The following is a 12078-nucleotide window of genomic DNA, read 5'->3' on the forward strand; positions in this document are numbered from 1 at the left end:
GTTAAGATACTTCGTAAATAACTTTTATCTTTGCTTGGCTATACCCTTTAATTTTCAGCCAACAATTCTAAGAATTTTCTTTGAATTTCAGAACTAGGAGCCCTTCTTTGCTCTAAGTATTTATATGAACATGTGGTTTTAAAAGCCAACTTTAAATCAGTTAGACTCTGCTGCCCCCTGCTGTAAATCTCGCTCAAATACAATAATGTCTGAAGTTTTATGAGTGCAACAGTTTAACACTCGCAGTACTTTGGTTAAAAAACAACAGTTTCTCTATCATTCACTTTTATCTGACACAGAAAAGAAAATGCATATCCATTCTTATATTAGCGTGTGTTTTGTAAAACAAGAAGATGTGTTTTCTCACCGCTCCAACCCAGCAGGACTCGGCTCCTTCCTCCCTGCTTTTCCTGACGTTGTTCCTGCTGCTCCCTCCCCCTTCACGGCTCCTCCTCTGTAAGGCTTCTCGGTCCATCGAGCGATCGTCCCAAACAACAAAAAAAAAAACTTTCAAGACTTCCTGAAGCTTCCCTGCTCTATGAGGGCTAAAAGGCCAAACCGATGGCGGATACGAGCGAGCTATGAAACTTAAGACATGGTGCTGATGACCGAGCAGGCGGACGCGCCTCTGACCCCGTTATCCACCACAGAACAACTTCCCTGCAAGGACTCCCGTGGGAAAAGCTCAACGTAAGTCTGGATGAGATGCGGGCTGAGGGCAAGGCCGCCTTTTGCATTTCAGCTGATCTGGAGACGATTCAGACGTGATGGATGGCGTCTATTTGCATGCACATCCTGCTTCAAGTAAAGTATTTGAATTACAGGGATGTGGTGACTTTAGATGGATCTAAGGACGTGCATGGACGTGGCACGGGTCAGGGTTAATTTGCATCTAGGAATTTAGACATGACCAAACTACTAAGAAACCTAGTAAGGATAGTTGATAGTGTGCTTTGGCTACTTAATGCATTACTTTCAGATTTATCTCCCCCTTTTATTGCTGCACTCTAGAACCCATTTCCATGCACATGAATCCACATCAGCCAGAGGGCCTTTTCTCTGTTGCCCCACGGCCAGATGTTAAATTACCCATTAAAACAACAACTTGTAAAAGCAGTATGGCAAAGAAGCAAGTGAAAACCCGCAGCAGGTGAAGTATGACAGGAGGCGTAAAGACTGCATGCAAAGCGTAATGTAACACCCCGTCACACCTTTGATATCCGACCACTTTGTTTCCTGGGTCCAGGTCTGAGGTTGACAATGGAGGTGAGAGGAGACAGAGGAGGCGTGGACGGACACCTGCAGACCTCCGGCTCCCACTGGACACAGAGTCAGACCCTTCAGAGAGCAGGAAGAAACCAGCCGGCATGAGGTGATCTATATCACTTTCTATATGGGAGCTCTTTTTGTAGCTCTATAAACTGTTTCTATGGTTAATTATGCACTATGATGTTGTTATAGTGTTATTATCAAGTGCTTATTAATGCTATTGTTACCCATTTTCTCATAGTTCTTTAGTTCATCAAGCTGCAGTCCTAAGAGGGTGTAGTTGCAAATAAATACGGCATTAGATGCTTACGAATACATAATCAACCTCTGATTAAAACTGCATATCCTGCTTATAAAGGCTAAATTAATTTCAAGCTAAAAGAATTGCTGCTGTAAAATCTACATTTCTTCCCCCCCCTGTTGTTTATTGTAAACTGAAAGTCTGAGTTTTTGAAGGACAGAACAAGATCAATTGAGTTTGCTGACATTTTGTTGGTTTTACGGCAGAAAATATGTTGTTTGCTTTACAAATTGCAACACATGTTTATCTTTTATGGATTAGTGGACGCTAAAACTAAAGTTCACTCACACATGGCAAATTAAAAGTTAATAAATCGTGCAAATTTGCTAAAATTTAATCATCTGTATTTCTTCCGCTGTCCTGCGGTATTCCTGCATGACCAAAGTGCTGTTTACAGGTTTCATTGTTGCTGTGTAAGCAGCTTTCATATAATAGCAGGTGACAACGAGCAGAAAAACACTTTTTGACTAATAGTATGTTGTTTCAGTTATCATGCTTTAAATATAGCTCTGCTGCTGCAGCTTCTGTGTCTTACCTGTCCTGCTCAGGTGTTACCAGGCTACGCAACCATAAACACTGACCTTTTATTTGACAGACTAAAACCTGCGGAGCAACTTTCACCAATGCTGAGTCTAAGCGATATCGAATCGAAGTTCGACAGGAAGAAATCGCAACCCAACCACGTAGGCATTTGTTCTGACTAATTATACAGCATCTCACCCAAAGATTTTACACGTTTTTGCAGTTTCTGAATAAAGAAATGTTGTTTTCAGATATCGAAGACGAATGCCCAGTATCACAAGTTATTCAAGGAAGTCAGCAAAGATGAGTTACTCAAACAAAGTGAGTTTCAGATTTTCCTTTCACAGGAGAATCAAACTAATGTTTGACTGTTCTTTTTATTAAATGAATATCTTTTTACCATCAGGTTACACCTGCGCCCTGCACAGAGACATGTTGTATCAGGGTAAAATATTCGTCTCTGATAACTGGATCTGCTTCCACTCCAAAGTCTTTGGCAGAGATACCAAGGTGTGCTACTGATAACAGTAATAAGGAAATTACTTGAATTCTAAGGTGGTGATTAGCTGCTTGTTAATCAGTATTTTCTCATTGTCAGATTTCAATCCCGGTGACGTCTGTGAAATTCATCAAAAAAACCAAAACTGCGTTATTGGTGCCAAACGCCCTCGTGATCGAAACTACAAACGATCAGGTGATGAAAACCGAAGACACAAACAACATTCTACTTATGATATGAACAAGAAAGTGACTCTCAATGTCTCTTTTACAGCACGTGTTTGTGTCGTTCCTCTCTCGAAACACCACCTTCAAACTTCTGACATCCATCTGTCTTCATCTGGAGGTAAACCAAAACTTTAAAGTGGTTAAAAAAGTTTGTTTATATATGTTTTCAGGAGCCTTTTAATTGCGGAGCAAAATTTAGAATGAATATGAGGCAATACTTCATCAATCAGTTAGTCAACTAATAGAACTATTCAGCATCTTTTGATGGGTATATTAAATATTTGTAGGCTCTAGCTTCCTATGTAATAGAGCTTTGTATGAATAGATATATAGTATTTTCATATTGGAGCTAAACTATAATATATATCTCTCATTAAAGATGTCAGTATCAAGCTTATATTTATCCATTGTGACCTTGAGCAATGTATGTGTCATTTTTCCTTTTAAAGCTGGAGTCGTACACATTAGTAAGTTATTTACAATAAAAGCTTAAGGTTTAACTTCTAAAATGGTTTATATTGAAGGTTTTCTGGTTTCTTCAGAGGCTGAGAAATAGAAAGCTTTTTGTTTTCTACAAAATCTGAGATCCATACAGGTTAAATACAGACATCCAATGTTCGTGAACATATTACCCACAATAAAGAAAAGACTTATACATAAATGTTTGATTATTCAATAAAAAGCTATTGGAAACTGTTAGATTACTATAAAGAGAGAGAGCACATGTAAGTTAAAAAATTACATCCGACCATATTGTCTTCTTTCAAACCCTTTTCCTCAACCTCACTGTGTCTTCATAATGAGGAAAGATAAGAAGGAGAGTTAATTAAGACTTGGAAACCAGGGTGCTCAAACAGTTAAGTTTATTATGCTAAGTATGGATGAATGTTGCTAAAGAAGCTTGGTTTGTTCCGATGAAAGCACAGTTTTGCAAGAACTCAAAAAGTGCAATAGTCACCTAGCCACATGCTGTCTTACCACATTGTTATAAGCAGGATATACAGATATGAACAACCTCGTTAAAATGACTTAATACATGCCATGGCTAGAGATTAAAAGATGTAATAAAAAGTAACATCGTTGTCATCGTGTTTACTGTGTTTATAAAACATTAGTCCATATGAATGCCTCTTCATGTGGTATTAAAGTGGTTCTGAATGCTTAGAGTTTTTAAGTCATGTACAGAATATCCAATATTATCATTAAAAGATGATGAGTTTCCTTTGACAGCACAAAAGTTGTCACACTTAGTATTGTCGGTCAGTTCCTATTTTTTTTAAATATGGATCGTAGTACAGTTGTATGAAAATATTCAAATTTATGCAAACCAGACATAAAGTCAGTGAATCACATAAAATATTTCTTCAAAGACTTCAAACTTCAAAGATCAGGGAGACTTAATATCCTTTCCCTACAGTGGTCCAGTGTATCCTGTGCTAATGGACATAAGAAAGGAACCTTGTAAATGCCTTTTATTAACATTTAGAGAACTTGACTTAACATAGCTGTCGGGTAATTTTGATAAGTGAGTTATACTATTCATCAATAACCTGTGTTTTTGAGCAACTACACCTTTTAACTATATAGATAATGTGACCTGCCAAGCACCAAGCATTAGCAACTAGCTAATGAACACTGTGGAGCATTTAGCCTCCAAAAGGCCAAATATTGTTCTAAGGAGTTAGTGGAGGCAAAAAAGCGTGACTTAAGTCTATTGAGCTGAAAGGATAATCTGTATGGCTAAGAAACACAAGCTGTTGGGTGTTTAGATAGTTATCTGTTTGCTAGCACTTCAACGCTCAAGTTTGTATAATGATTATAAAGTTGCACCCAGCAGACAGTTAGCTTAGCATAAAAATGATCTCTGTTCTTTGTCTCTTTAAAATTCACTGTACATGACAATGTCAACACCAAAAAACATAAAAGTAACAGCTAACTGATTAACAAAGCAGCTAAAGGACCAGAAGAAACACAACAGCAGCAGCTAGCTAACATCCACAGCTGCTAAAGGGGCAAATATATATCTCAGGGGAAAAATATTTTCTATTCTTCATATGAAAATGTGTATGTTGTCATTGCAGGTGGATAAGACTTGTAGCAGCCCTGTTGCTTCCTCCTGTGAAAACAGCTTCAGAGCTAGCTGCCCGTCGTCGCTTCCTCTGGTCAGTCAGGGGTCCGTCCGTCCATTTTCTGCGATGTTTTGCACAGGATGTGTTCGCTGTACATTCTTCACTGTGATCAAAGATCTATAGAAGTGCCTTGCTCTCATGTAATGTAACGCCCGCTCTGTATGTGGTTTCCATTGTATACTTTTGCACGTGTGCTGCAGGACTTTTCTGGAGATTTCTCTGACTTTGATGGAGTCGTTCAGCGTAGACGGCAGGACATAATGGAGAGCAGCAGCTCTGGGTCTCAGACTCCAGATTATGACAAAATAAGTGGTGTGTGCTCCATCCTTTTCCTATTCAAAAAGACTGTGGACTTGTCGCTGTCTGCAATACCCAATGTTTAGATTTGTATATTCGCTCCTTTTAATCAAATGTCACTGTGGCTCCTACAGTCTTTACTTTTTCTCTAGAGTAAAGCCAAGTGACATTTGATAATGGGAGGTTTTGCTTTTTGTGTTAATCCTTTTGAATGACTAAAAGAATCCTCAGATTATTGTTTATGACAGTCAAACCCTTAAATCCAGCTCTCTTTTACCTTTTTAACCAATTGCATTTGTGGATTTGTAAAGTTTCTTGTGACTGTGTTAATATTTACTCAAGCTCACCAGCAACCGGAGTCACTGCTTCTTTCTATTTATTTAAACAGACTTCACTCGACTCCCAGACTCGTTTCTTAGCACCACGAAGAGCAGAGAGGTTTCAGTCCATGCAGACATTCACCTCCAGACCTCGAGCCAAAAACATGGAACCGCCCTCAATAATGGTACTAAAATACTAAAGCTGTCTGAGGAAAAAAAAGAAGCTTTGTTAAGCCTCTGTAGTCTTGAGTTTCACGGGCAGTTGATGTATCAGTTATAAAAAAAAATAACAACCACAGACCTGTTTATAGTGTATTTGTACTTTTGCTTATTATTATTTGATTTATTTGTGATAAAATAACTATTGTTCAGTTGAAATGGTTGCTATGGATGTATGGTTTTGATGAAAGAGCACTATGACTCTCAGCAAGGAGTTGAATTTAAAGGAGTAGTTCCACATTTTGGCAAATACACCTGCCTGTACGGCATTGCATGTTTATTACTGAGCTTTTCAGGGGGTCATTGGATAGATTTAATAGCAGCGGAGCTAATCTATGCTAACTCTCTTTAAACATTTTTTCTTAAAAGTAAAACATTTTCTTTAAAAATCATCTGTAGTGTGGATCCCTTGCTTTGCCTTACTTTTTTTTTTTTTTTGGTAGGCTCAGCCAACCGTGGACCCGCACAGAAAGACAGAACTTCACAGCCAAAGTCCTTACACCTCATACTTGTCATCTATCTATTTTTGTGAGTAACCTTGCATCGCGTGGAACATGAGAAGCCGACGTGGTGGAACAAGGAAATGGAAGTCTCTGAAACATTTATTTGCATTACTTGGGTGTGTTAGCAATTGTCCTGTATGGAGAGGATTTGAACGTCCATATGTTGCTGTGTTTGTGTGTCTTAACAGAGTCGGCGTTCTTGTCTTGTCCTCTTGTTACATGGCGTTCAAGATTGTGGCTCTTGAGCATCGTTTGAACTCCATGTTGTCAATGGGAGAACGCATTCGTAATGAGTAAGAGCCAGAGCTGTGAATTTAATTCACACGTATCCTCTTATTCTTATTAGGCAGTGCATTGTTACTGATTATTAGTTCAATTTTTCTGTATAAATATCGTTGCAGAAATATTGGTAGCCAAAAGTCGCAAGATGAAGTGAACGCTGAGATCTACGGGGAACTGTCTACCAATCTGTTCAAGCTGGAGAAGGTTTGTTTGGTTGGTTAACGGGCTGCACTATTAAAGTAGTCACTGGACTAACTGCAATTGCTGTATGATATGGTATCAAAATGTTGGTTTGCATTAAGGAAAGCATACCGAGAAAGTGGTAGATCCCAAAGTTAGGAGTATTAGGAGTACTAAACATTTCAAATTATTCCAAAGTAAAAGTCCAGTTTTTGGAAAGCTGCTATTCACATGTTCATGTGACTCCTTGTTCCCCTAAATCAGAGTGATAGGCCATACAGTGTTAGGTTGACCCACATGTAAAGCAGAAATACTTTCATGCCTTTGCAATAAATATGAACCCACAGCCCAGCTGCAGGTTGACTTAGCTGCGCATAAAGACTTTGAACAAGAGGAAAACTGCTGGCCTAAGGTTGTTTATCTGTTTAATAAAAAAGAGCATAGGTAGCCGCCAATGCTTCGTCCCATAGATGTAGTCCTGCATCTGACTCATCGTAAAACTACAGTTTTTATTGCGTTTTATTTACGGTTTCCATTATACGGTATTTTTGTTAACAGAAAAATACAGTTCAGTTAAAAACAAGAAAAAAGTACTAGGAATGCATATTCTAAACCAAAATTATTGGAAGACGAGGGAGGAGTACCAGAAAGTCTACAGAACAAAAAATTTCAATCATCAATAATATGGTGATGGTTCATCGTCCCGTTTTTAACTTAACGATAATACCGGTGTTATTTTTTTAACCTAATCCATAGAAATTGACTCATTTTTGACATTATTAAAATATCTTTTGGTTTTATTTCCAAAATAAACCAACGAGAAACAATGTGCCAGATATGTTGTGGAGATTTTAGAACTTTTAGGAAAGCTCAGGAGACATTATGTAGAGCGATCCAGAACGAAACCTTTAATAGAACAGAGCGCTCGGCAGAGGAGAAACCTGGGGAGGCTCAGAAAGACACGTTTCTCAAGGTCTAAGGTTCAAGATTTCTGTAACACACTGATACTTTCACACACAAGATGTTCACATTCTAAGAAGATAGCCGGGTAAAGGTTAGATTTACTCTCTGCTGTACTGTGGTAACTCTGGAGCCACATCATCTGATCTGCACGCATCAAGTTAAAGTTCCTCAATTTACTGAAAGTTACTGTATTAGAGGCCGTACTGGAGCCCTTGTGACCTTGTGTCGGATCTCTTTCTAAAGACACACTTTGTTTCGGAGTTATCTGAGCCAGATTAAAAGTCGTGCTGTTGGCTGAGAGTTATGATAGTGAAAGTGTTCAGATGAGCTCAAGTTTAAACAAAGCAACATTATAGTGTTTTGTGTTTGCCGCTGCGAATGAAATAAAGCTTCCATGTGTCGGCAGTACCACAGTGTTTTAACGTCATACTTCTTCAGTCGAGTGATCTGCACCTTTAAGTTGTTGTTGCCAATGAAACGCCAGCTTATATCTTTCAAATGTAGAAATACATGACTGATTTATACCAGAGACAGCGCTATTGCTTGTTCCTTTGAAATACTGCCTCATCAGACAGTATTTATTTATACGTTTTCTTTAAAAGCACAAGTTAAAAGGCCTTCTCTCTTGATTGGACCTCTCCAGTGGCCTGATCAGGCTCCGCCCTTTGGAAATTCCGTAAAGCGTTTTATCAAACACACAGTTTGGATATGCCCACGAGTGCAGGATGAGTCATCAAAATGTTTAATTGTTTTCCAGAACACTAGAATGCTACTAAGATCACTTAAGAAAAACACTTTTTCGTCATTATTGGGTCAGATACTGGTGTATACCTTAGGTAACATCTAAAAACGGCAGGTTTCCCTGAAATAAAACAATGAAATATCAAATTCGACTTAATGGTGACTTCAGCATCTAAAGTTTTTGCTGGGTTCAGTGACTTGCTTTGGCACTTTTCTTTACAGCTGATCGGTCACTGGCATTGTTATAGTTTTGCTTTATGCCGTGCATTTTTACACTCCTAATATATTTTTCTTTCACCCTAGATTCAAAGAAATCTCCAGAAGCTCCTCGAAGAGACTTAAAAGAAGACCGCTTTCTGTTTGTCTGCGCAGACGGGAGCTTTACTGCTAATTAGAGAGGCTGTGTGAGCTAGTCAGAGCAGCAGTGAGCACATTTGGTCGCTCTGTTGCCAAAGCATGGGCAGCTCACGCAGAAAGCCTCGTCTGAAAAGCTGTGTGAATATTTGTTGTGCAATAGTGGCCTCTTTCTGCTTTTCACTCAGGACTTTTTTCTTTTTCTTTAAATCTCTCATTTTAGACAAAGATGTGCTGAAGCTGTATGGTAGTGTTAGTCAAGCAGAAATGGAGTATTTATCTAAGGTTTTTTTCTTCTTCTTCTTCTTTTTGTTAAACTATCAGGTCTAGAGGTTCAAAGGTCAGTGTTTTCAAACACTTCTTAAGAGGTCAAATAGTTCTGTTTTTTGTTAGCAATGCCAATAACATATATTCATGTAATGAGTATAAATCACTCATCTGGAGTGTGTACGTACAATGGGCAAATTCCTTCTCATAGCATGATGAATATGAAAGGATATTCACAGTGCATTTGTAAATAAAAATAAGCGCTTTAGCATACATGAGTAGTTTGCTTAGTGAAAACATTTCCACGTAGTTTATATTGAGATCAAAAGAGATCAATTTAAAATGTATATTTATTGTACGTAAATGCTTTACTAAAAGACATCATTTTCTAACCTAGCAAATAACATTTGTCAAAATCATCAATGACTGAAAATGTCTGCTGTCTTCTGTAACTTAAGTGTTGCTCCTTTAAACCACTGGTCAGTCATTTCTGGGGCCTCTACATTTAAATCAAAGACTCTGTGCGCCTTGGAATCTCACAGCGATTTGATCAGAATCCAGAAATAAACGGCTCTCACTCTGTATCTGCTGAACTTTGCCTCAGCAGCATTCTAACTTATTGGGAGACGCTGGGCCGCAGGAGGCTGATCACATGGTCACGTGACACGCCTGCAGGGCCGCATTCAAATGAAAGCAAAGAGCAGTGGTGTAACCTGATAAAAGGATTATTTGGTTGAATGACTGCTGGAAGTTGTGGCAGAGGTACTCTGTTTACTCGTGAATGTCCAACCTTTAAATTATGGTTTAAGAGACCAATTGCTTCACATATCCAAGAACAACAAAAGTCTTTGTAATACAGAGTGTACTGTGCATGTGTGTGTGTGTATTCTAATATCAAATTTCTAGTTATGTACTGTAGCTTTGTAGAAATACAAATATCTGAGAAATAAGTTTTTACAAACTCTTATTTAGTATTTTTTACTAAAGTCAGTTTGAAGTTCTTCAGTCCTTTTGTGTTTCTTTCTCTCTTAATTCCAGAGGAATAATTTGTATGTTTTACTGAAAGGTACAACTCGATGTAGTGTTTGTGGGTTTGGTTGAATACATTTAATTTGAGTATACATGTAAATTCCTTCAGTTGAGCAGTTTTTGTATTTGTCGCCAAGATTTTCTTCTTCAGAGTACGAGTGTCCTTAATCCACATTCTTTATAGTACAAATAGTACAAATAGACGTTGAAAATAGCACCTCAAATTGATAGTAAATTACAATGCTCAAATAAAAGTACTAATACCACACCGCAAAAACAACCTTTTCCCTTTTTTCCCTCAGAAATTGTTTTTAATAGAAAGAGATCACAGCTCCTCAAAGATTTTTCAGTCCGACTGAGTATCTCAAGTAGTTGTGTGACAGTAACAATACCGACCAATTGTAGTACTTGTCACAAATTGTTTGGACTGTGTGGTATAAGTATCTTTATCCATGCATTGTATTTAACACATTTCATTTACTTGGAAAAAGTAATCTGGTGGAGTGCAAGTAGAAAATGACATGAAAAATATCAGTATCATGCTGGAAAATTGCTTTTGCAAATACAATCCCTACTTGAAAATGTTACTAAGGTAAAAGCATGTAAGTATAAATAATAACAACAAAACGCGTACTTAAAGTATTAACAGTAAAAAGCATTCCTTTCAGAAAAATGGCGTGTTACATTATGCTGTAAATACAAGACTTAGACTTGAAAAAGACTTGAAAAGGGCTGCACGGTGGTGTGGTTAGCAACGTCGCCTCACAGCAAGAAGGTTCCCAGCTGGGGTTTTTTTCTGGGAGAATTTTGCATGTGTGGGTTCTCTCCAGGTGCTCCGGCTTCCTCCCACCATTTAAAAACAAGCATGTCAGGTTAATTTGTGATTCTAAATTGACCCGAGGAGTGAGTGTGAGGGTGTATGCTTAGTCTCTGTGTGGCCCTGTGATGAATGGTCACCTGTCTATTGCCCAGTAAGGGCTGCGATAGCCAGGCTCCAGCCCCCTGCGACCATGAATTTGATTAAGTGGGAATAGTAAACAGATAGATGGACTTATTTTACCTTGTCACATTCATACTTTTAGCAGGGTGCTTGCTCTTTTTTCCAAATTAAAATTCCAGACTTTTTTAAAACTGATACTTTTTTCCCCCAAGACCTTAATCCATGTACTTGTAACTTGTGTGCCTACTGCCTACTTCATTGGTTGAGATTGTACCAACTGTGTTTATTAGAAATGTTAATTTTTATAGGCTAGTATTCAATGAACAAATGCATTATTCACAGTAAATTATGCTTTTACTGATGAAAACGTTTCAAAACATGAAAATCACAAGTACATGAATTTCACATCAAATAAGTGTCACCAAAACTATCTATAAAAAAAAATGAATGGATGGATGAATGTACATAGAATTCAGTCTCTTCACTCACATCTCATCCCATTAGGCTAATACAGTACGTGACCAGTTAGTAAAATGATAGTTTTATAGCCTACCTTCCTATTTCTCATTTCACAAAGCCTTTGAGCATACTGTAAAATTCTACCATACATTTATTTTCCATACTTTATTAAGACTTTCACACAAAATTCAAGACTTTTCAAGGTCTGGAAAACAGTGCTTCAAAATTCCATACTTATTAAGACTTTCAAGACTTGCGCAAGCACCCTGTTTCAGGGACATTTACTCAAATATTGTTTTAATAACAATTCGATGGACTTAGCTTCGGCCTTTTAATGTAATTTTGTGTTTCTGCTTTACTGAATTTTAGAGGATCTCCAATCAAAAACGGTTGTAAAACCGTTTACAACCGTTTAGTACACCTCTGGGTATTAGTGTTTGTTTGAGACTGTTATGATTTCCATGTACTTTTGCCACCTGATAAGCTTCTTTAAATACGGAATCTGTGTTTTTGCTCCCTGAACGTGCGTACTTATAATTCAATATTTCAAACAACGCGATGAAGCACAATGGTGCGT

General features: G+C 37.9%; 1 protein-coding gene across 2 annotated transcripts; it reads left to right on the forward strand.

Annotated features, from left to right (window-relative positions):
• The first annotated feature begins 452 nt into the window (after positions 1-452).
• On the forward strand, positions 453-10081 carry LOC142373194 (GRAM domain-containing protein 2B-like). Of its 2 annotated transcripts, XM_075456330.1 has the most exons (15): positions 602-690; positions 1012-1150; positions 1247-1372; positions 2166-2253; positions 2344-2413; positions 2499-2602; positions 2691-2786; positions 2865-2936; positions 4900-4980; positions 5148-5259; positions 5633-5749; positions 6227-6311; positions 6475-6579; positions 6688-6772; positions 8756-10081. In XM_075456330.1, the coding sequence occupies exons 2-15, from the start codon at positions 1023-1025 to the stop codon at positions 8792-8794; spliced, it is 1308 nt and encodes a 435-aa protein (XP_075312445.1). In that variant the 5' UTR covers positions 602-690; positions 1012-1022; the 3' UTR covers positions 8795-10081. The 2 variants fall into 2 exon arrangements, with proteins under 2 accessions (XP_075312446.1, XP_075312445.1); XM_075456331.1 differs by lacking the exon at positions 1012-1150 and having other exon boundaries at positions 453-690.
• Positions 10082-12078: the final 1997 nt, after the last annotated feature.

This window comes from Odontesthes bonariensis, chromosome 22 (assembly GCF_027942865.1).
Source record: "Odontesthes bonariensis isolate fOdoBon6 chromosome 22, fOdoBon6.hap1, whole genome shotgun sequence".
Classification (NCBI taxonomy): Eukaryota; Metazoa; Chordata; class Actinopteri; order Atheriniformes; family Atherinopsidae; genus Odontesthes; species Odontesthes bonariensis.